This window comes from Leopardus geoffroyi, chromosome E2 (genome assembly GCF_018350155.1).
Source record: "Leopardus geoffroyi isolate Oge1 chromosome E2, O.geoffroyi_Oge1_pat1.0, whole genome shotgun sequence".
NCBI lineage: Eukaryota > Metazoa > Chordata > Mammalia > Carnivora > Felidae > Leopardus > Leopardus geoffroyi.
This window is the reverse complement of record NC_059335.1, coordinates 16,997,373-17,020,409: the sequence shown is the minus strand read 5'-3', so window position 1 is coordinate 17,020,409 and position 23,037 is coordinate 16,997,373. Positions and strand designations below refer to the sequence as shown.

Below are 23,037 nucleotides of genomic sequence, written 5' to 3'. Positions count from 1 at the left end.
CCATTCACAATTGCACCAAGAAGCATAAAATACCTAGGAATAAATCTAACCAAAGATGTAAAGGATCTGTATGCTGAAAACTATAGAAAGCTTATGAAGGTAATTGAAGAAGATTTAAAGAAATGGAAAGACATTCCCTGCTCATGGATTGGAAAAATAAATATTGTCAAAATGTCAATACTACCCAAAGCTATCTACACATTCAATGCAATCCCAATCAAAATTGCACCAGCATTCTTTTCGAAACTAGAACAAGCAATCCTAAAATTCATATGGAACCACAAAAGGCCCCGAATAGCCAAAGGAATTTTGAAGAAGAAGAAGACCAAAGCAGGAGGCATCACAATCCCAGACTTTAGCCTCTACTACAAAGCTGTCATCATCAAGACAGCATGGTATTCGCACAAAAACAGACACATAGACCAATGGAATAGAATAGAAACCCCAGAACTAGACCCACAAACGTATGGCCAACTCATCTTTGACAAAGCAGGAAAGAACATCCAATGGAAAAAAGACAGCCTCTTTAACAAATGGTGCTGGGAGAACTGGACAGCAACATGCAGAAGGTTGAAACTAGACCACTTTCTCACACCATTCACAAAAATAAACTCAAAATGGATAAAGGACCTGAATGTGAGACAGGAAACCATCAAAACCTTAGAGGAGAAAGCAGGAAAAGACCTCTCTGACCTCAGCCGTAGCAATCTCTTACTCGACACATCCCCAAAGGCAAGGGAATTAAAAGCAAAAGTGAATTACTGGGACCTTATGAAGATAAAAAGCTTCTGCACAGCAAAGGAAACAACCAACAAAACTAAAAGGCAACCAACGGAATGGGAAAAGATATTTGCAAATGACATATCGGACAAAGGGCTAGTATCCAAAATCTATAAAGAGCTCACCAAACTCCACACCCGAAAAACAAATAACCCAGTGAAGAAATGGGCAGAAAACATGAATAGACACTTCTCTAAAGAAGACATCCGGATGGCCAACAGGCACATGAAAAGATGTTCAGCGTCGCTCCTTATCAGGGAAATACAAATCAAAACCACACTCAGGTATCACCTCACGCCAGTCAGAGTGGCCAAAATGAACAAATCAGGAGACTATAGATGCTGGAGAGGATGTGGAGAAACGGGAACCCTCTTGCACTGTTGGTGGGAATGCAAATTGGTGCAGCCACTCTGGAAAGCAGTGTGGAGGTTCCTCAGAAAATTAAAAATAGACCTACCCTATGACCCAGCAATAGCACTGCTAGGAATTTATCCAAGGGATACAGGAGTACTGATGCATAGGGGCACTTGTACCCCAATGTTTATAGCAGCACTCTCAACAATAGCCAAATTATGGAAAGAGCCTAAATGTCCATCAACTGATGAATGGATAAAAAAATTGTGGTTTATATACACAATGGAATACTACGTGGCAATGAGAAAAAATGAAATATGGCCTTTTGTAGCAATGTGGATGGAACTGGAGAGTGTGATGCTAAGTGAAATAAGCCATACAGAGAAAGACAGATACCATATGGTTTCACTCTTATGTGGATCCTGAGAAACTTAACAGGAACCCATGGGGGATGGGGAGGAAAAAAGAAAAAAAAAAAAAAAAAGAGGTTAGAATGGGAGAGAGCCAAAGCATAAGAGACTGTTAAAAACTGAGAACAAACTGAGGGTTGATGGGGGGTGGGAGGGAGGATAGGGTGGGTGATGGGTATTGAGGAGGGCACCTTTTGGGATGAGCACTGGGTGTTGTATGGAAACCAATTTGACAATAAATTTCATAGAAAAAAAAAAAAACAACCTTCAGTCTTAATGGTATTTCAAAAAGAAGATACAAGAGTGGCCAATATGCACACAAAAGGATGCTCAACATCATTAGTTATCACGGAAATGCCAGTTAAAACCACAATGAGGGGTACCTGGCTCAGGCGGTAGAGCATCCAACTCTTGATCTCAGTGTCATGAGTTCAAGCCGCGTGTTGGGCATGGAGCTTACTTAAAAAACAAAACCAAAAACCCACAATGAGAGACTGCAACTCAAGCAATAGAATAGGTAAAATTGAAAAGATTGACAGTACAGGCTGAGGGTGGGGGAGGGGGAAAAGATTGACAATACAAAGTGTTGGTGAGAATATGGAGCAACTAGAACTCTCCAATACTGTTTATGGGAATGTAAAATGAAATGACCTCTGTTGAGGACAGGTTAGCAATTTCTTTTTTTTTTTTTTTTTTTAATGTTTATTTTTGAGAGAGAGAGAGACAGAGCATGAGCGGGGCAGGGGCAGAGAGAGGGGGAGACACAGAATCAGAAGCAGGCTCCAGGCTCAGAGCTGTCAGCACAGAGCCTGATGTGGGGCTTGAATTCACAAACCATGAGAGCATGACTTGAGCTGAAGTCTGATGCTTAACCAACTGAGCCACCCAGGTGCCTCAGCAATTTCTAATAGAGTAAAATACAAACTTAACAACTGAGTGAGGAATTCCACTCCTGCTAATATACCCAAAAGAAATAAAACCATATGCCAAAAGCACTCTAAGTGAAAAAGCAATACACAAATGGAGAAATACTGTATGATTCCTTTTTTTTTGAAATTCCAGAAAATGCAAGCTAATCTACAGTGACAGAAAGCAGATCAGTGGTTGTCTGGAACAAGGTATAGTGGGAGAGGTTAACTACAGGGCCACGAAGAACTTTCTCAAGCAATGGTAATGTTCTGCATCTTGTCATGGTAGTTACATGGGTATCACCTTTCAAAACTTTGCTGTATACTTAAAATGAGTATAATTCATTGTATATAACTTAATAAAGTTGATAAAATGACATCAAGCTGTACACTTAAGATTTATGCTCTTTATGCACTTAAGAAAGAGAAAAGCTGCTGCTGACATGTGGGAGGTAGCCTGGTACTATTAACTACATCTTGGTGTTTTCCTGTTGATCATAAGTGATTTCACATAACATCGACATTAGATATGCAGTTCTGTGACCCTGATGGACCAAGACAAAAACAAAATTACTCTGTAATCGTATCTAAACACAGACAAAACATGAACATTATTCAAACTACAGAACGCTAAATATATTCCTGGATAGCACGAATGACTGCCACTTCTTTTTTAAATTATTTTTTTAATTTATTTAAATTTAAGTTAGTTAACATACAGTGTAGTATTGGTTTCAGAAGTAGAACCAGTGATTCATCACTTCCATATAATACCCAGTGCTCATCCCAAAGGTGCCTTCCTTAATGTCCATCACCCATTTAGCCCATCCCTCCCATCCACCTCCCCTCCAGCAACCTTCAGTTTGTTCCATGTATTTAAGAGTCTTTTATGGTTTGCCTCCCTCTCTGTTTTTATTTTTCCTTCCCATCCCCTATGTTTATCTGTTGTGTTCCTTAAATTCCACATATGAGTGAAATCATATAATATTTGTCTTTCTCTGATTTATTTTGCTTAGCATAATATAATACACTCTAGTTCCATCCACATTGTTGCAAATGGCAACATTTCATTCTTTTTGATTGCTGAGTAATATTCCATTGTATACATATACTGCATCTTCTTTATCCATTCATCAGTCAATGGCTCCTTTCATAATCTGGCTATTGTTGATAGCACTGCTGTAAACATTGGGGGGCATGTGCCCCTTCGAATCAGCATTTGTGTATCCTTTGGATAAATACCTAGTAGTGCAATTGCTGGGTCATAGGGTAGTTCTATTTTTAACTTTTTGAGGAACCTGCATACTATTTTCCAGAGTGGCTGCACCAGTTTGCTTTCCCACAAGAGTATAAGAGGGTTCCCCTTTCTCCGCATCCGCACCTGCATCTATTGTTGCCTGAGTTGTTAATTTTAGCCATTCTGACAGGTATGTGAGGTGGTATCTCATTGTGGTTTTGATTTGTATTTCTCTAATGATGAGTGCTGTTGAGCATCTTTTCATGTGTCTATTAGCCATCTGGATGGTTTTGAAAAAGTGTCTATGTCTTCTGCCCATTTCTTCACTGGATTTCTGCTTTTTGGGTGTTGAGTTTGAAAACTTTATAGAGTTTGGATACTAACCCTTTATCTGATATGAAATGACTGCCATTTCTTTACCAATTACCATTTTAACCTTCCTTTAGTCTTCTCTCCTTATAGATAAGATTTATTAAGATATGCAGTTATGGAATTAACCTGATTCCTGCCAACATCCAATCCAGAACAAAGCCCATTTCCTTAAACCTTCTCTAAATTAATAAACACAAACTCAATATTGTGTGTTCCCGTTTGCTTCAATGAGCAGTAAACCCAGCTTGTTTGAATATAAGGAATGTTCCTGGTGGTAATCGGCTGGAGGACACTGACACATTTTAACTATATAAAACCTCAATAAAAATTTTAGCATGAAGATATGCAGGGTATTTTTAGAGTTCAAGTTTTTAACTGAGTGACCACAAGCTAACTTGGATTCAACGCTAATGAAGTTGTACATTTATTCACTTAATCAAAGCCTTAAGATCACCCATGACAATGTTTTTTTAGTTCAATCAAAAACAGAGAACTACGGGGCGCCTGGGTGGCTTAGTCAGTTGGGCGTCCGACTTCAGCTCAGGTCACGATCTCACCGTCCGTGAGTTCGAGCCCCGCGTCGGGCTCTGGGCTGATGGCTCAGAGCCTGGAGCCTGCTTCCGATTCTGTGTCTCCCTCTCTCTCTGACCCTCCCCCGTTCATGCTCTGTCTCTCTCTGTCTCAAAAATAAGTAAACGTTAAAAAAAAAAAAAAAAACAAGAATTACTTTCCATTTTTGCTGTAAGCCATTAACAGATTGTTTCAGGCTTAATAATCAGTCCTTTATTCTCTTGAAACAAATCACCATTTCCCTTAATATAACATTTCTGCATGACTGAATTCTGGAAGAACTCTAAAGATACCCCTGGCCCTCAAAAGCCACCAGGCTCTATAATAGTGAAATTGTGGTTTACAAATGAAAGCAAGACCTATTGTACTAAACAGGGATGTAAATTAGCACAAGTGATTTTTTTTTTTTCTTTTGCATTCACAGAAGGGATGAATATTGAAAGAGTTATCTCAGGGAATCTCCCCAGTTCAATGAAGCATGTATTACACAGATGTCAACGGTACTTCAATTAAGAAATAATATATTACACATTTATAATAGCCAAAAACTGGAAACAAAACAGGCAAATGGATAAATAACTGGGAGGTGAAAATCATTGTAATTATAGTATACACTTAGTTTTTTATGTTGTCACTTAAAATTTTAAGGTTGCCTGTGATGTCAATTATTTCTCCTATAGTTTCACATTAAAGATTTTTTAAAAAGTTTTAAGTAATCTTTATACCCAATGTGGGGCTTGAACTCATGACCCCAGGATCAAGAGTTGCATGCTTTTCTGACTGAGCCAGTCAGTCACCCCTTAAGATTGTATTTTCAAATAATCTCTACACATAAAGTGGGATTCAAACTTACAACCTTGAGGTCAAGAGTCACATGCTCTACTAACTGAGCCAGGGAAGTGCCCCTGTTAGGATTTCACTTTGGTTTGATTTATCCATTAGCTTACCACTTCTATTGGAGTAGGGCATTATCTTGAATTTTTCCTGGATCTTTCCCATATAACTGAATGAAAGATGAAGAGTGGGAGTTGGCGGTAGAGTAGGGAATAAACTGCAATGTAATCAGATTAGTACATCTCTTTCGAAAGGGCTGAACTGCCCTGTGATTAAAACGGTAAGAAGTTCTGGGCCATTGCATTTGTATGAGAGTAGTAGATGGGCAGAGAAAGCCCTTTCACCTTAGTACATGTGTATTAATAATTTGTTAAGAACCAATATAAAATGACCCAATTTACCTTTATACTAAGAAACATTAATTTTTTTCTCTTACCTAACAGTTCTTTTTCTATTCCTCCATTCCCAGCCACAGAATAATGTCTTTTTTTTTTAATGTTTATTTATTTATTTTTGAGAGAGCACGAGCAGGAGAGGGATAGAGAGGGGGGCCAGAGGATCTGAAATGGGCTCTGCACTGACAGCAGTGAGCTCAATGTGGGGCTCGAACTGTGAGATCATGACCTGAGCCGAAGTCTAAGTCTTAACCAACTGAGCCATCTAGGTGCCCCGGAATAATATCCTTTAAAAGAATATAAAGCTTATAAATACTAAGAAGGAGAAATCAATCAAATTGCAACTAAAGAACCTTCTGTTACTTTCTAATTTGGGGCCATCTTCATAAATGTCAGCCATTCACTGCAATAAAATTTTAGTTTTTCTTATCTGGTGCTGTTAAAAATAATTGCCACAATATGACACAATTTTGATTTTCCATAATTTTATAAGTGAAAATTTTAGGTTTTAAATGTTTTACTATTTAACTAAAGTGAACATCTTCAGGCAACATGATTTGCATTGGTTTCCTTTAGATAAAGGGAAAAAATAAAACCTCTCCATAGGCATGTAGTTACATATATCTTTACAGCAAAAGAAAACTACTTTTGAAAATGAGTGTTTTTCCTAGAAAAGGTAAAAAATACATCTATACATCTACATATGGTAAAACTTTGAAATAAGTTTTCCATAAGATATAAGGTCTGTGTTTATTTTTAAAGATGTACATCCAATTGTTTCAGCACCATTTGTTAAAAAGACTATCCTTTATTTTTCTTTAAGATTTTAAGTAATCTCTACACCCAACATGGGGCTCAAACCACAACCCCAAGATCAAGAGTCACATGCTCTACCAACTGAGTCAGCCAGATGCCCCAAAGACTATCCTTTTGCTATTAAATTGACTTTGCTCCTTTGTCAAAGCACTGTTGACTATATTTGTGTGGGTCCATTTCTGGACCTATTCTGTTTAATGGATGCATTCTTTCTATTCTTTCTCAAATACCTTGTGGTCTTGATTACTGTAGCTTTATAGTAAGTCTTGAAAATGTGTAATGTGAGCCTTACAAATTTGTTCTGGCTACTCTGGGGATTTTGCTTGTCCATATAAATTTTAGAATAACTTTGCTGATATCTACAAAGTAGCTTTCTGGAATTTTGATTGGGATTGTGTTAAATCTGTAGATCAAGTGTGGAACAGTTGACTTCTTCACAATACTGAGTATTCTAATTCATGAACCTGGATCATCTCTCCATTTATTTAGATCTTTGATTTCTTTTTTTTTATTATTATTTTTAATGTTTATTTATTTTTGACAGAGAGACAGAGACAGAGTGTGAGAGGGGAGGGGCAGAGAGAGAGGGAGACACAGAATCTGAAGCAAGCTCCAGGCTCTGAGCCATCAGCACAGAACCCCATGCAGGGTGTGAATCCACAAGCTGTAAGATCATGACTTGAGCTGAAGTCGGATGCTTAACTGACTGAGCCACCCAGGTGCCCCCAGATCTTTGATTTCTTTTATCAGTTTTATAGTTTTCTTCATATAGATCCTGTACGTATTTTCTTAGATTTTGTTATGCATCTGTCAAATTCACATTTGTTAAGTGGAGCACAAGGGTGCTGGAGAGTGAGCCATGGTTCAATAAACAACTGTAAGAGAAACTGAAATAAATTATTACTCACAGGTCCTGGAGAAAGTACAAAGCACACGTTGAGGGCCTGTGTTGGAAGTCAAGCCACAGCACAGAGAGAGAGATAGGATCTGGGACACATGCCTGTATTAGGGTCTGTGGCAGAGTGCTTCATGTTTTCTGGGCTAAGGCTGGATTGGTCAATTCAAGACAAAAAAATGAAGTTTTGTTGATCCTTTGGGATTGTACAGGAAATTGTGTCCTCTGTGAACAAAGAAAATTGTATTTTTTCTTTCCAATCTGTATACCTTTTATTTATTTTCTTGTCTTTTTGAACTACTTAGGATTTCCAGTATGATGTTGAAAAGGATTGGTAAAAGAGGATATCCTTGCTTCATTCCTGATTTGAGGGAAAAAGCGTTCAGTTTCTCCCCATTAAATATGATGTTAACTGTGGGGTTTTTGTAGATGCCTTTATCAAGTTGAAGAAATTCTCCTCTTCTCCTAATTTTCTGGGAATGTTTTGTCATGAATGAATGTCAGATTTTGTCAAATACTCTTTCTGTATCATTGATAAAATCCCACGATCTTTCGTCTGTTGATGTGATGGATTACATCAATTGATTCTTTCTTAAATTTATTCATTTATTTTGAGACAGAGAGAGAGAGAGAGAGAGAGAGAGAGAGAGAAAGAGAAAGCACATGCAAACAGGGGAGGGGCAGAGAAAGAGGGAGAGAATCTCAAGGAGGCTCCACACTGACAGCACAGAGCCTGACATGGGGTTCAATCTCATGAACTATGAGATCATGACCTGAGCTGAAATCAAGAATTGGACACTTAAGTGACAGAGCCACCCAGGCATCCCTACATCGATTAATTTCTGAATGTTGATCAGTTAGAATAAATCCCATTTGGTCATGGTATAATTTTTTTTTTTAATTTTTTTTTTCAACGTTTATTTATTTTTTTTGGGACAGAGAGAGACAGAGCATGAACGGGGGAGGGGCAGAGAGAGAGTGAGACACAGAATCGGAAACAGGCTCCAAGCCATCAGCCCAGAGCCTGACGCGGGGCTCGAACTCACGGACCGCGAGATCGTGACCTGGCTGAAGTCGGACGCCTAACCGACTGCGCCACCCAGGCGCCCCTGGTCATGGTATAATTTTTTAAATACATTGTTGGATTTGATTTGCTAAAATATTATTTGTGAGAATTTTTGCATCTATTATTCATGAGAGACATTGATCTGTAGTTTTCCTTTCTTATTTTTATCTGGGATTGGTATTAAAATAATGGCTTATAGAATGGGTTATTAGAGTTTTCTCATGCTTTCATTTTCTGGAGGAGATTGTGGAAATTGTTATAATTTCTTCCTGATAATTTCTTTCAACTGTTTTTTCTGTTATACAGATTAGAATATTTCCATTAATCAATTTTCAAGTTCACTTAATCTTTCCTCTATCATTTTCATTCTGATATTGAGCCCATATGGTGAACTTTTGTTACTGTAAGTTTCAGTTCTAAAATTTCCATTTAGATATTTTTTGTATCTTTGATTTCTTTTCAGAGAGTTTCTATTTTTCCATTTGTTTCAAGTGTATTTGCCCCTTGTTCTTGGAGTTTGGCTATGATAATTGCTTTAGAGGCTTTGTCTCTTAATTCCAACACCTGTTATTATCTCAGAATTGGTGTCATTTATTATCTCTTCCTCTGTGAGATGACATGATTTTCCTCATTCTATCTATAGTAATTTTGGATTGTATCTTGGTCATTTTAACTATATTTCTCTGGGTCTCATTTAAAGCATTTTTTGTTTGTGTAGCAGGGAATCAACCCAGTAAGTTTCAGGCCACAAGCTCCTGCTTACCTTCTGTAAGCTGTGGCTTCAACCTCAGTTTAATTTTTAATCTTTGTAGTTCTCTTCAGAGCTGTTCCACGTCTGTGCCACCTAGTGGCCAGTCTGAGACCTGGGTGGTGGTCTACCCTATATTTTAGTTCTCAAAGTCTTAGTATGCTATTTAGGGTCAGATTGATGAATGCACAGCTTGGGGGGTGCTTCCAGTTCATACAAAATTTTATGGGATTGTTTTCTTATGCTCCATTTTCTCTGATCTTCCCAACACATTCCAATTCAGAGACCATTTCTCCCTTTCTTCTGGGTAGAAAGGTGAAGCATTGGCTTTTTTGTCTGCTGTTCATTTCCTGCCAACGTGTAGGGCAAGCAGTAAAAGGATAGAAAAAAAAGCAATGGGACTCCCTATATGTTCTTGGAAACACAGATCCTGTGGTCAAAGAGGATTTTCCTCCCTTGGAATTTTAGGAACTGGCCCAGCTGTCTCTGTTGTCACTATTATTGCTGCAATGGGATTGCTGGGGGCCTTTCTAGTATTTTGTGGTACAAAATATCTCACTTTCCTATGAGATTTTCTTCTTCAAGACTTCCTGTAGCTTCTTAGGTGACAACCTTCCATATGCTTTCCATCTTCCATCTTGACATTTGTTTCTACTGTTATGGCCCCTTCCATCCTCTGTTCTTTTGATTTTGTACTTTCTGTTACTGTCATTTTAACAAGACTTTAGGGAGACAGCAGAAATAAGCACATATACAGTAACTAATCTTTGTCTCTTCACTTCTCTAGTCATTCTGCTTGTTTAGTTATCCTATGTGGATCCTCCCAGTTTTATGTTGTCACACTTCCATAATAATTGTCGCAATATGTTGATTTCTGAGATGTGCCAAGTAATCTTTAAAAGCAGTCAAGATTATGGATAACTGTTATTGCCAGTTTCTACCCATACTCAGAGGAGTTTCCCTCTTGAATATTAGCAGACAAAAAATATTTCCTCTTTGATTTCCTTCCTTATGGGAGACTATGCCTGAAAGCAAAGAGTCAATTCCACAATAAAATGTTGTTGCAATTGTATTAATATACAATAATAGGGGGTGACTGTGTGGCTTGGTTGGTTGAATGTCTGACATCAATTCAGGTCATGTTCTCACAGTTTGAGTGTGAGTCCCCCCACCCCCTACCCCAGGCTTGCTGCTGTCAGTGCAAAGCCCACTTTAGATCTTCTGTTCCCCCCTCTTTCTCTGTCTCTCCCTAGCTTCCACCCACACTCTCACTCTCAAAAATAAAAATTTTTTCTTGAAGAAAAAAAATTACAAGAATGGAAAACTCATGACTCTAGATGAAAGTAGTAATAAAAACAGCAGCTTTTTTTTTTTTTTTTTTTTTTACACATAAGAGTATGTGTATTACCATCCTCATCAACAGTTTACAGGTCATTCAGGATCTATTCTGAACATTTTATACATATTAATTTATCAAATTGATGATTATTTGCACAACATTTTGAAGTAGTCCTATGAGGGGGGCACCTGGATGGTTCAGTCAGTTAAGTATCCGACTTTTGAGTTTTGGCTCAGGTCATGATCTTATGGTTTGTGAATTTGAGCCCTGAGTCACACTCTGTACTGACAGCATGGAGCCTACTTGGGATTCTCTCTCTATTCTTCCCCTGCTCACTCTCTCTCTCTCAAAAATAAACTTTAAAGAAAAAGCAGCCTCAAGAGTAGTTTGTTGATGGGTAGGCATTAAAAACATTTTTTTTTCATTTTATTTATTTTAGAGAGAGAGCATGAACAGGGAGGAGGGGCAGAGGAAGAGAGAGAGAATCAGTAAGCTCCATGCTGAGCAAGATCCCATGACCCTGGGATCATGACCTGAGCTGAAATCAAGTCGGATGCTCAATGGACTGAGCCAGATGGGTGGGCATTTTTCAAGCACACATATAAGTTTTATATAAATTGAGAATATGCTGAGCCATGAAACACATTCCAAAAGGATTAGAATCATATAGGGTATGACCATCAGAGTAACAATTGATTCAATGAAGAATCATCAATGGATTTAAAAAAAAATTTTGTTTATTTATTTTGAAAGAGCATGCAAGCACATGAGGACAGGAGGGGCAGAGAGGGAATCCCCAGCAGGCTCTGCGCTGACAATATGGGGCTGGATCCCATAAACCACGAGATCATGGCCTGAGCTGAAATCAAGAGTTGGATGCTCAACCAACTGAGCCGCCCAGGTGCCCCTCATCAATGGATTTTAAACATATGATGGAGAATGGGATATCTATCTTAATCTAAAAGCACCTTCCTGCATACTACTTACTACAAAGAAAAAAATATTCTTTCCAGTGGAGAAACCTGGAAAGCACAATCTTAGGTAATTGAAGTTACCATCACTAATAAGACAGTCACATCATATACTCCCTGACATAATGCCTGGAAGAGATACAGTATTTGTTGAAAATTCATAAATGCAGATATACATATTCTGAACCTAATCATGAGGAAACATTTAACTCAAATTGATGTAATTCACCACAATAAGAAAATCTTATTTTTTAAAGATAATTAAAAAAAAAATACTAAAGTAGAACAAATCAGAAAAGGAGTGTGAGATTGTTGAACAGATCATCTCTTTTATATATCAAGGGGTTCCAAAGAAATTTACAAAAGTACTCCAGCAGAGAACAGCCAAGGGTGGAGAGCAGTGTGACAGGATCATTATGACTTATGCAAGGAGGATCTAGACCTCTTTCTAATACTCAAGTTCCATCCAAGCAATCAGAAACTAGGGACAGCATGTTGGGAGATGAGAAAGAGGACCAGAAAGGCAGAAGCCAGGTCTTCTTTCCTCATCTGGCATCTCACCCACCCTGCAACATGCCTGAGCTAAAGGAGGGAAGTCCCCCATCCATAATGCTTACAGTTTTGATTTATATGGTGGACTCAGGGTATGGTCTGTCCATGATTTCATCCAGGGTCGTCAAATGTACTTGTTCCACCAGATTCAGTGGGATGATGGCAGACAAGAATGAATCTGTCATATCATCCCAAATTGTGATTTCTCATTACAATCCACATACTTCACCTGGACTCCACTGCAGGTGGGAGTTAGCATGCAATCTAGGTTCCACCAGGCACTACCTGAATCTTGGAGGTGGAGGAAGTGAGCATAATGGGGTGGTGGTGGCATAGGGATAGGATTCGCAGTGGCAGGAGTGACTGGTTTCCCCTTACGAAGCTGTTGAAGTTTCTAGCTTCCAGTCCTTAGAACATTAGGTGATGAGCATAAAGTGGCAGTAGCAGATTTTCTTGAACAGTACTACATTCAAGTACTGTTCAAGAAACCATGTATCTGAGCTTTTGTATTTGTGGTATCTCTGGGCCTTTATCCTGTTATTTTCTGGATTGTACAGCCCTGAAGTCTAATTCCTTGGCCTTCTGAAAATTCTTCAAATTACAAAATATCCTTTATTCAATTCCTTGCTAAAACATATAGAAATGATTTTATCTGCAATTGTTTTCTAGTTCATGAATGGACTTCAATGAATAAACTGTAAAAACACAACACAGCATATAAAAATTAGGTATTTTTCAAGTTTTAGATCTCACATATTGTCAATAAGAAAAATTACAGAAATACGTATCATTTGTTTCCTAGAAACCCATATTATGTGCCATTTGTGTGTACACCTAAGTACTGGTTTTACAGATAGTACGTGCACCAAGTTATTGCCTCTTCAGACACAGGGAGAAGAGCAGGACTGAAGGGAAAGGAGGACTTATTTATGAAATGATTTACTTCTTTTATAAAATTTTAATAAAAAACAATTAGATGTCTAGTTAGTAGGCACCAGTCACACAGGTGCTACTGTTTTTCTGAATTATTTTAGTCAAGAAAATTTAACATAAACAAGAAAGTTTGGAAAAATTAGGAGAATTCTGGAACAATACCAGAAAAGTAGATATCATACATCAAAAAGGATACCTAAATGTGGCCTGTTGCTTGTTGTGTAAAGTTTTATTGGAACACAGCCATGCCCATTTTCTTACATTCAGGATTTCTCAACTTCAGCACTGATATTTTGGACTAGATAATTCTAAAATTTTTTTTCCCAATGTTTATTTATTTATGAGAGAGAGCACAAGTGGGGAAGGAGCAGAGAGAGAGGGAGACACAGAATCTGAAGCAGGCTCCAGGCTCTGAGCTGTCAGCACAGTGCCCGACACGGGGCTTGAACCCACCAACCATGAGATCATGACCTGAGCTGAAGTCAGACGCTTAACCTACTGAGCCACCCAGGCACCCCCAGATCTGTTGTAAGGGACTGTACTATGCATTACAGGATATTCAGAGCATCCCTAGCCTTTACCCACTAGATGCCAGCAGCCCTCCCCCTCAAACTGACAAACAAACATCTCTCTGGACACTGCCCAGTGTCTCCTGAGATTAAGAGTAGGACAGGTAAAAACTACCCCTGGTTAAGAACCACTGGTTTATGTATGTTTTCACACTACAAAGGCAGAGTAGATTCTGTATGACCACAAAGCCTGAAATATTTACTATCTGGTCCTTCACAGAAAAAGTCTGTTGATTTCTTTTGCCATTAAAAAAGGTAAAAAATACATGCTAGACTAAGAAAACCAACTGCAAAGTATGTAACAAAACAAGGTTTCTACAAACTCCTTCAAAAACTACTCCAATTTAAAAAATGGAATACATAAAAACAAGGAATTCACAGCAACATTAGGCATGATGTTTTAGACATGATAAAAGCTCAACCTCACCAACAATTAAGAAAATGCAAATTAAACACACTTTTTTTTCTTCACTCAATTTAACAAAAGATTCATTCTTCATTGAAGTTGTTGGGAATGGGCATATATTTCTAGATTAATGGCGAATTTCAGAAAATAAGGTATTAACTACTACATTTAAAATACACTATGTTGTAAAGCAAGGAATCCAACTGGTGGGAATCCATCCACTCAACAGAAGCACCAACAGGAAATAATACATGTGTAATAAAATTGTACAATTAATTATTTGTAAAATAACAAATCTGAACTGGTGGAAGATTGGGCTGCATATTATTATGCTTTGTCTTTATGATGTAGGAGTCTAAAAGCTAAAAAGTTACACTTGTAGGCACTGACTGGAAGGAAGCCCAGTCATGGTAAGTTACCAAGTGAGAAAAGGGGATTGCACCTTAATGTGTAAGCATGATCCCGTTTAAACTATGCTACACTACACACACACCACCACCACTACCAAAGCAAACTTCTTAGATGTGGGCATGCTTCTTGAGTATGGCAAAAAGCATGGAAGGCTTTTGTAATGGCAATTAAGAGAACGTGGGGTTTTTGTTTTTAAGATTTATCCATTTTTGAGAGGGCAAGCAGGGGAAAGGCAGAGAGGGAGACCGAGAATCCCAAGCAGGTACCATGCTGAAAGTCACCTGACACATGGCTTGCTTGAAACTACAAACCGTGAGATCATTACCCAAGCCGAAATCAAAAGATGCTCAGATGCTCAACTGACTGAGCCACCCAGGAGCTCCGAGTTTTTTTTTTTTTTGTTTTTTTTTTTTTAGGTTGATTTATTTATAATCTCTACATCCAATGTGGGGCTCGAACTCATGACTGCAAGATCAAGAGTCGCATATCCTTCAGACTGAGCCAGTGAGGCACCCTGATAGTTTGTTATATAAAATTAGAATACAATTCTCAAGTGTTGAAAAAAGGAAAGTGTATACATGGGCAAAAAATGAAAGAGAATCGTCTCTTAATATGTCAAAAAATATTAGAAATTATAATGAAACCAGTACCATGATCATGCCTGGTTTTGCCTATCTTTATTAATTCAATTCCTCCTAAGGGCAGAGCTTGTCCTCTTAGAACAGTACGTATAACTTTCAAGAAGAGACTTACGGAATAATTATGCTAGTACAGATAAAATTTAGCAATAATTTCCCCTTTAAAAAATGCTTGGGCGCACCTGGCTGGCTCAGTCAGTGGAGCATGACTCTTGATCTTAGGGTCTGGAATTCAAGCCTACATTGGGCATAGAGCATACTCAAAAAAATAAAAAATGCTTAGATTATTATAAATTCTCCTCCAATGGGCTGACATTTAGCTATAATTGATTTACCATATAATACATGTTTACATTAAACTTATTTGAAGTATTATTTTCTAAAGTGCAAGACGTAAGTGGAATCGACTAGGGATTATTCCAAATGTGTCCACAGCCCATGAGGTCTGATTAAGTGGATAACTGCAGTGACTTCACAGCAGCTGAATATGCATATGCTCTAATAGTTTCTCAGTTACTACTTTGGGAAAAAGTTATTTTAGGGTCTAGTTTTCAACGTGTAAACACTACATTTATACATTACTTAAAAATTAACTGGACAGATCAAGTCATGAATCATATTCTGGACAAAAAAACTCCCCAACAACCCTATTTTCTTCAATAGGCTGCAAGATTTAACTTATTTTAATATTCACATACCGTAAGTACAATGGATTATTTTTTTGGGTGATTTGATTTGAATGTTATCCTTTTCCAAAAAAAAATTTTTTTAATGTTTATTTATTTTTGAGAGACAGAGTGTGATCAGGGGAGGGACAGAGAGAGACACAGAATCTGAAGCAGGTCCCAGGCTCTGAGCTGTCAGCACAGAGCCCAACTCGGGGCTTGAACTCCAAACCATGAGATCATGACCTGACCCGAAGCTGGATGCCTAACCAACTGAGCAACCCAGGCACCCCTCCAAATTTCTTAAAAGTGTTATGCTAGCCTCACAGCTGTGACTCTTTGTACCTTGAACACTTAGAAGATTTTATCTGTTAGATATTCTGATATGAGAGGAATCAGTTTATTGATTCTTTATTCAGGAAAATATCTTTCAGGATTTCAGACATGCTTTAAAAAGATGAATATAAACACACACTATAAAATGCTGAATGTAAAAAAAAATTTCCCATGTCTTACTAATTCAAAGTAGAATATATGTATATACATGTCTAAAAAATATTTAAGAAAATAATGCTTTACTACAATTTCAGATATACCATAAAAAGTCGAATATAAACATTTCCCCAATTTACTAAATTAAAGGTGAATAAATATGTGTATATACATGCGAAAATATTTTTTTCTAGGACTCTGATATATCATAAAAAAGTGAGTATAAACTTAAAACTGATATGCATGAAGTTTCTCATTTTACTCAAAGTCCAGGAACAGGGCAGTTCCACATTGTTTCATCAGCTCAACAATGTCAAGGATGCAGGTAATTCCAATCTATCCCCTGTGCCAATCTCGGCCTCTTACTCATGTGGTAGCAAAATGGCCACAGTTCCAGGTATTACACATATAGACATGCATCCTGGGTATAAGAGGACCATTTCCTCCTACTTTGTTAGGAAAGAAAATTTAACATAAAGGCTGCGTATAACTTTTGCTCAGATCTTCTATGGCCAGGACTGTTATATATATGTCCAATTATTAAGCAAACTAGGACAGCAAGAGCTAGACTTCAGATGGGCAGTCCTAGCAAAGGGAAAATGGCTAACACCAATGGGTAGGTAACCAACAGTGTCTGCCACAACTGTATTGCCTTATTTCTTTAAAATTCCATTTTTGTAGTTACATATCCTCTCATTCATGATGCTTGAGGGTTTTTTACTTTCCCATTTCAAAAGTTTTCAAGGTTTTTGGTTTGTTTTGCTTTGCACTTACTTTGTTAGAGCTTTTCTACACACCAGAGATAAATATTTATTCACTCCCTCATTCCTCTGATTTCAACGTGTGTTTACAGGGGACCTATTAGAACAGGCAGTGCACCAAGTACTGACAATGAATCCTGGCCATTAATCATCTCCCATTTTCTACCCATATTGAAAGAAGTTATTTTCCTGGGTATAGCTTTGTTTCATCCTACAAATGTTAATGTGTAGTTGTCCCTCTGTCATTCATTTCTAATTGTAATTTGCCTTGATTTCCTTTCCCCTAGTGAAGCAAGAAGGCAAGAAGAATGAAAACTTCAGTTTTTAATTTTTCTCCAGAAGGAATTACCTGACATTCAATAAAAAGGTGACGTTAGATGTTCCTATATTCACTGCACACATAAGGCCTTCCTCTCATACGATCTCCATCCACAAGTATAAAAATAAAGTAATAAAAGCAGCTCTTATTTAACACACTTTCGATATGAGCCACACAGTATTCTAAGGGATATCATGTAATTATTTAATCTTCACAATGCTAACAAGATGGTGCTAATATTGCTAATTTTTAAGTGAGAAAATTTAGACCTAGTTAAGTCATTTGCCCATAAGAAATGAGTTAAAATGGTGAAGGCAAGTAAAGACTGAGCATTGGTTAAGTCCTGTCCCACTACGATTCAGTTCAGGTTATTTTTAGAGGTTAAGCTTGCAAATATTTAACAGGATTTGAGTGGGATAGAATAACCTGCTGCATTTTTAACATTACTATAGCCTTTCCCAAGCATGAATTACCAGATGAGTAACTTAAGCTAAAGCAAATTTGTCTCCTATATATATGACATTTATATTAAGAATCCTCTGATTTCCCACAGGGTAAAAATGATCCTGATGCTGAGAAATGTCTGTGGGACTGTCACTGACACATTAACTGCCTTCCAAAGCCTTCCCACTTTCCTCACATTCATGAAGTTTTATCACTTTTACATTAATTGAACACTGATGGTCCAATAAATTTTGAAACATAAATAGAACCCTCCCCACCACTAACATTTATCAAATAGCAGTAACATGTCAAATAAATTCTGGCCCTCAAAAAAAGGCCTTGTATCCACAGTATTAACTCTGATATTGTTATCCTCAAATGCTTTCCCACATCCCTTAAAATCAGGCGGTAGGTTTGTGTTTAACTAGTAGGACTTTGCAGATATCAATAAAATTTTGAGCCTTCCCATGTCTTCATTCACTCCTCTGTCCTGTATGAATTCTTTGATGTTTACTAAGGTGTGAGCCACGAATAAAGGCCTTCCCACATTGCTTACATTTGTAAGGTTTCTCACCAGTATGAATTTTCTGGTGTCGATTAAGTTCTGAGCCACGACCAAAGGCCTTCCCGCATTCCTTACACTTATAGGGCTTTTCACCACTATGACTTCTCTCGTGATGAGTAAGTTCTGACTTTCGAATAAAAGCCTTCCCACATTCCTTACATTTATGGGGTCTCTCACCCGTGTGAACTTTCTGATGTCGAATAAGTTCTGTGCTACAAGTAAAGGCCATTTTACATTCCTTACATTTATAAGGTTTCTCACCAGTGTGAGCTCTTTGATGTCGAGTAAGTTCTGAGCCACGACGAAAGGCTTTCCCACACTGCTTACATTTATACGGTTTCTCACCAGTATGAACACTCTGATGTCGAAGAAGATGTGAATCAGAGATAAAAGCTTTCCCACATTCCTTACATTTATGAGGTTTCTCACCAGTATGAATTCTTTGATGTAGACTCAGTTGTGAGGCACAACTATATACCTTCCCACATTCCTTACATTCATAGCGTCTTTCACCAGTATGAGTTATCTGATGAAGACTAAGTTGCGTGTCATAACGAAAAGCTTTCCCACATTCCTTACATTTGTGGGGTTTCTCACCAGTATGGATTCTCTGATGTCGAAGGAGGTGTGAGGGTCGGGTAAAGGCTTTCCCACATTCTTTACATTCATAGTATTTCTCATCTGTATGAATTCTCTGATGTAAATTAAGTTGTGAAGTAGATGGAAAGGCCTTCCTACACTCCTTACATTTATAGGGTTTCTCACCTATGTGGATCTTTTGATGTTTACGAAGTTGTGAGCCAGAATGAAAGGCTTTCCCACATTCTTTACATTTATGAGATTTCTCACCAGTATTAATTCTCTGAGGTTTAGTAACTTCAGAGCCATGGATGTAGGCACATTTCTTACTTTCTTTACTTTTTTTGCTTTCATGAATTCTCTGATGCTTCATTAAGTCTGACCTACTGTTAAAGGCTTTTCCACATTCTCCACATTTAGAGTCTTTTTCCTTATTAGGACTTCTTTCATGTTGACTATGGTGTGACTGGCACCTGACAGCTTCCTTACATCCCTTGCATTCATTGGTTTTTGCTCTAGTATAAATTGTCTGTAGTACTCCATGAACTGTGCACTGAACAGAAGCAGACTCTTCTCCAGAGGTTATTATGGCTTGTCTGAAATGTCCCTCCTGTTGTTTCTCCAAGTGGCATTTCATTTCTCTGTCATCTCTGACCCTAGTGCACTCAAGGTGAGAGCTTTCAAGTCTTTTTATCTTCAGTTGCAATGATTTAATTTCATAACTGTCTGTCTTTGGAAATAAATTATTGGTTTCTCCTCTGGACTCCCAATCTGTAAGATAACAAGAAAGAAAATAGGATGTATTTTCATGTGGCAGGAAACATGAAAGTTCTAAGGTAGAAATGCCAAACTAAAAATAGTGAATAATTTAAATAGTGAAACACAGCAGTGAAACTAAAAAAACAAAACAAAACAAAACAAAACACCCCAGACTGGGGGGAGAGGATGAGAATAGAGAAAATGAGGGGAATTTATGAAGAAGTAGTTCTTCACCCCTGGCGAAAATCAGAATTAGCAAAGGAACATTACAAATATGACATTCAGGAATTGCCTAAGACCAACTAAATGAGAAATCTAAAGGCGTAGGACATTACATCTAACAGCAAGTCCTCTCATCTCTAGCTTCAAAATATATCCAGGTTTTGACTCCTTCTATCAGCATCTCTACCACCTTGTCCAAAGCCATCTTCTCACCAAAGCTAATACACTTCTCTAAGTGTAGGTCTCCCTACTTCCACTGTTGCTGTCCTATATCCCATACAGTAGCCAAAGTGTTCTTGTTAACTAAGTTAGATCAGGCCTTTCTTCTGCCTAAAATTCTCCACTGGATTTCCCTGTTGAGCAGAGCAAAAGTCAGTTCTTATGAGGTCTACAAAACCTTCCCTGAACCTGTCTTGCACTACCTCTGTCTGACCTCATTGCTGATCTCCTCTCTTTAGCACACTTTGCTCCACTCCCTGACCAATGGGATGGTCTTCAAACCTGTGAAGCACACCCCTCCTTCAGAATCTCTGTCTGCAAATATTTTCCCTAAGATATTAATATGGCTTGTTCAATTACTCCATTTTGACCTCTACTCAAACTTGAGACCACTCTTTACAAATCAGGTCCCTCATCACTCTACTTATTTTTTGCAATATACTTATCATCACATGCCATTTCATCTATTTCTCCAACATTATCATGAGAACTTTCAAATATAAAGAAAAATTAAAAGAATTGGGACAGTGAACTCCCATATCCCCAAAACTTAGATTCTACAATAAATATCTGGCTCTACTTGCCTTATCACATATCCTTCTATCTCTCAATCCATCCATCCACCTTGCAGACATCAGTATATATACCTCTAAACTCCACAGATATTATACTTTGTTTACTTCTGTACTGTCTGTCTGCCCTTCACTGTATCTGCACAGAGTAAATACTCTTTGATGAATGAAAGACCACTGGCATTTTTATTAATCTCTCTCAGTGATTCAGAGGCAACTCAAAGTGTGTTTGTATACAGTACAGTTTAAATACAGTACATCCCATCTGTGCTTACAATAAAATACAAAATTCCTTACCGGACCTGCAAAACTCTGCATTATCTGGACCCTACTTCCCTGTTCACTGTCATTTTAAGATGCTCTCCCATTCACTCACCAGTACCTACTCTACTGGCCTCCACTGGACCCCTATATCATACCAATTACATTCTCATCTTAGACTTTTAGGAAATCCTCATCTCCAATGAATGCTCTGCTCCAGATTTCCTTCATGGCCAGTTTCTTTCATGGTAAATATCTTTATTTTCTGTCAAGTACCCTGTTCTTTGCCTTCATAATCTTTTCCTCAATTCTGGAATTACACATTTGTTCATCGGTTTAACTACTGGGATAATTTCTCCCAAGGTGGCCTAGAACCAACATAATACATATTTCACTCACCATTATATAATCAATCCCTAGCACATAGTTCAATTAATGTTAACTAAATACTAAAGGATACTCCAGTGGAAATAAAGGGAAACATGCTGCAGATAATGACATTAGAAGAGTGAGAATGAGAGTAATCACTTCATGTTTTATTTAACAGATGCGGGGAATGTCTTCTGGCCTCTGCTCCTTCCCAGCTTCACTGCCTTCTCTACAGCACTTCCCAAGTACATGGCGGTGAGGCACAAACAAGCCAGCATCATTAGTGTATCTGTACATGTCTTATACCAGTCCCCTACAAGACTGATAGCTTTACACAACAATGAAAATCTTTCATGTAATTCTGAAAAAATTCTAATGGAAACTGAGGATACTATGGCAACCATTTATATGAAGTCGTAATGTGTTGTGACAACACAGAGTCAGACTGCCTGGTTGTGAATTCTAGTCCCACAATTTGCTAGTTGTATGACACTGGACCATTACTTAGCTACTCAGAAACCAAGGAGGCTGAGACAAAGGGAGATGCTCGGGTAAGTTGTCAGAGCTGTGTACAGGCACCCTGTTTCTTGGGATAGTCCCTTTACTCTTGCTAAGGTCCAGGGTAGTTGGACCAGCCAAAAGCAAGTTGCAGAAAAGACAAACAGTTGGGAAATCTAGAGAGATAAACCTAGAACAACTGGTAAGAAAAAATTGTTCTGTGATTCATGTATGGTCTATATCTGCAATCGAATGAAAATACCACTTACACTGGGGAATGCTATAAGGCTGTCCTTCAGAGAAGGGCACTAAAACTAAGGTCTATATAGACTGGTAAAATAATGTTGGCATTTTATGCTGTATGGAAAGTTCCAGACATCAGGTGTCAGAAGATGCTGTTATTTTAAATATTTTATAAAAACAATCTGGTAGAAAGGGAAAACTGTAAAAAGCATGGGTTGGAATAAAAAATTTGGACCTGGGGCGCCTGGGTGGCGCAGTTGGTTAAGTGTCCGACTTCAGCCAGGTCACGATCTCGCGGTCCGTGAGTTCGAGCCCCGCGTCAGGCTCTGGGCTGATGGCTCAGAGCCTGGAGCCTGTTTCCGATTCTGTGTCTCCCTCTCTCTCTGCCCCTCCCCCGTTCATGCTCTGTCTCTCTCTGTCCCAAAAATAAATAAAAAAAAAAAACGTTGAAAAAAAAAAATTAAAAAAAAAAAAAATTTGGACCTTAAAGGAACGTTCAAATCAAAAAGTAATATCCATCAAGGATGCTCCCATTGTTCCTACCCTGCACAATCACTCCTCATGCTACAGAATCATTCCCCTACATTGATCTTTAATCTCTCCATTTTCCCTACTCCATGGTCTCATCCTAGCACAATGCAAAATCATCTTGACTTCCCAACAGCCTCCTAGCAAGTTTTACCATTTTTACTCACGAACCCTCTGATCCAATCCCTAAAGGACATCCAATCCAATCATGTCCCTATCTTGTTTACAACCTCCAATGGCTGCCAAGTGTCCTCAAGGAAAAAACTCTAAACTCCTAGACTTGGTGAGAAAGCCCTGCATGACGTAGACCTCCATTCTGGTCTTCCAGGACACCCAC

General features: G+C 38.2%; 1 protein-coding gene across 1 annotated transcript in view; it reads right to left on the bottom strand.

Moving 5' to 3' along the window:
- Positions 1 to 17,431: 17,431 nt before the first annotated feature.
- The window catches only part of ZNF568 (zinc finger protein 568), a 79,445-nt gene continuing 73,839 nt past the window's right edge, over positions 17,432 to 23,037 (bottom strand). Inside the window, exon 8 of the mRNA XM_045440984.1 lies at positions 17,432 to 19,290. Coding sequence (XP_045296940.1) covers positions 18,359 to 19,290 — 932 coding nt within the window. The 3' untranslated portion in view covers positions 17,432 to 18,358. The remainder of the gene's footprint in view (positions 19,291 to 23,037) is intronic.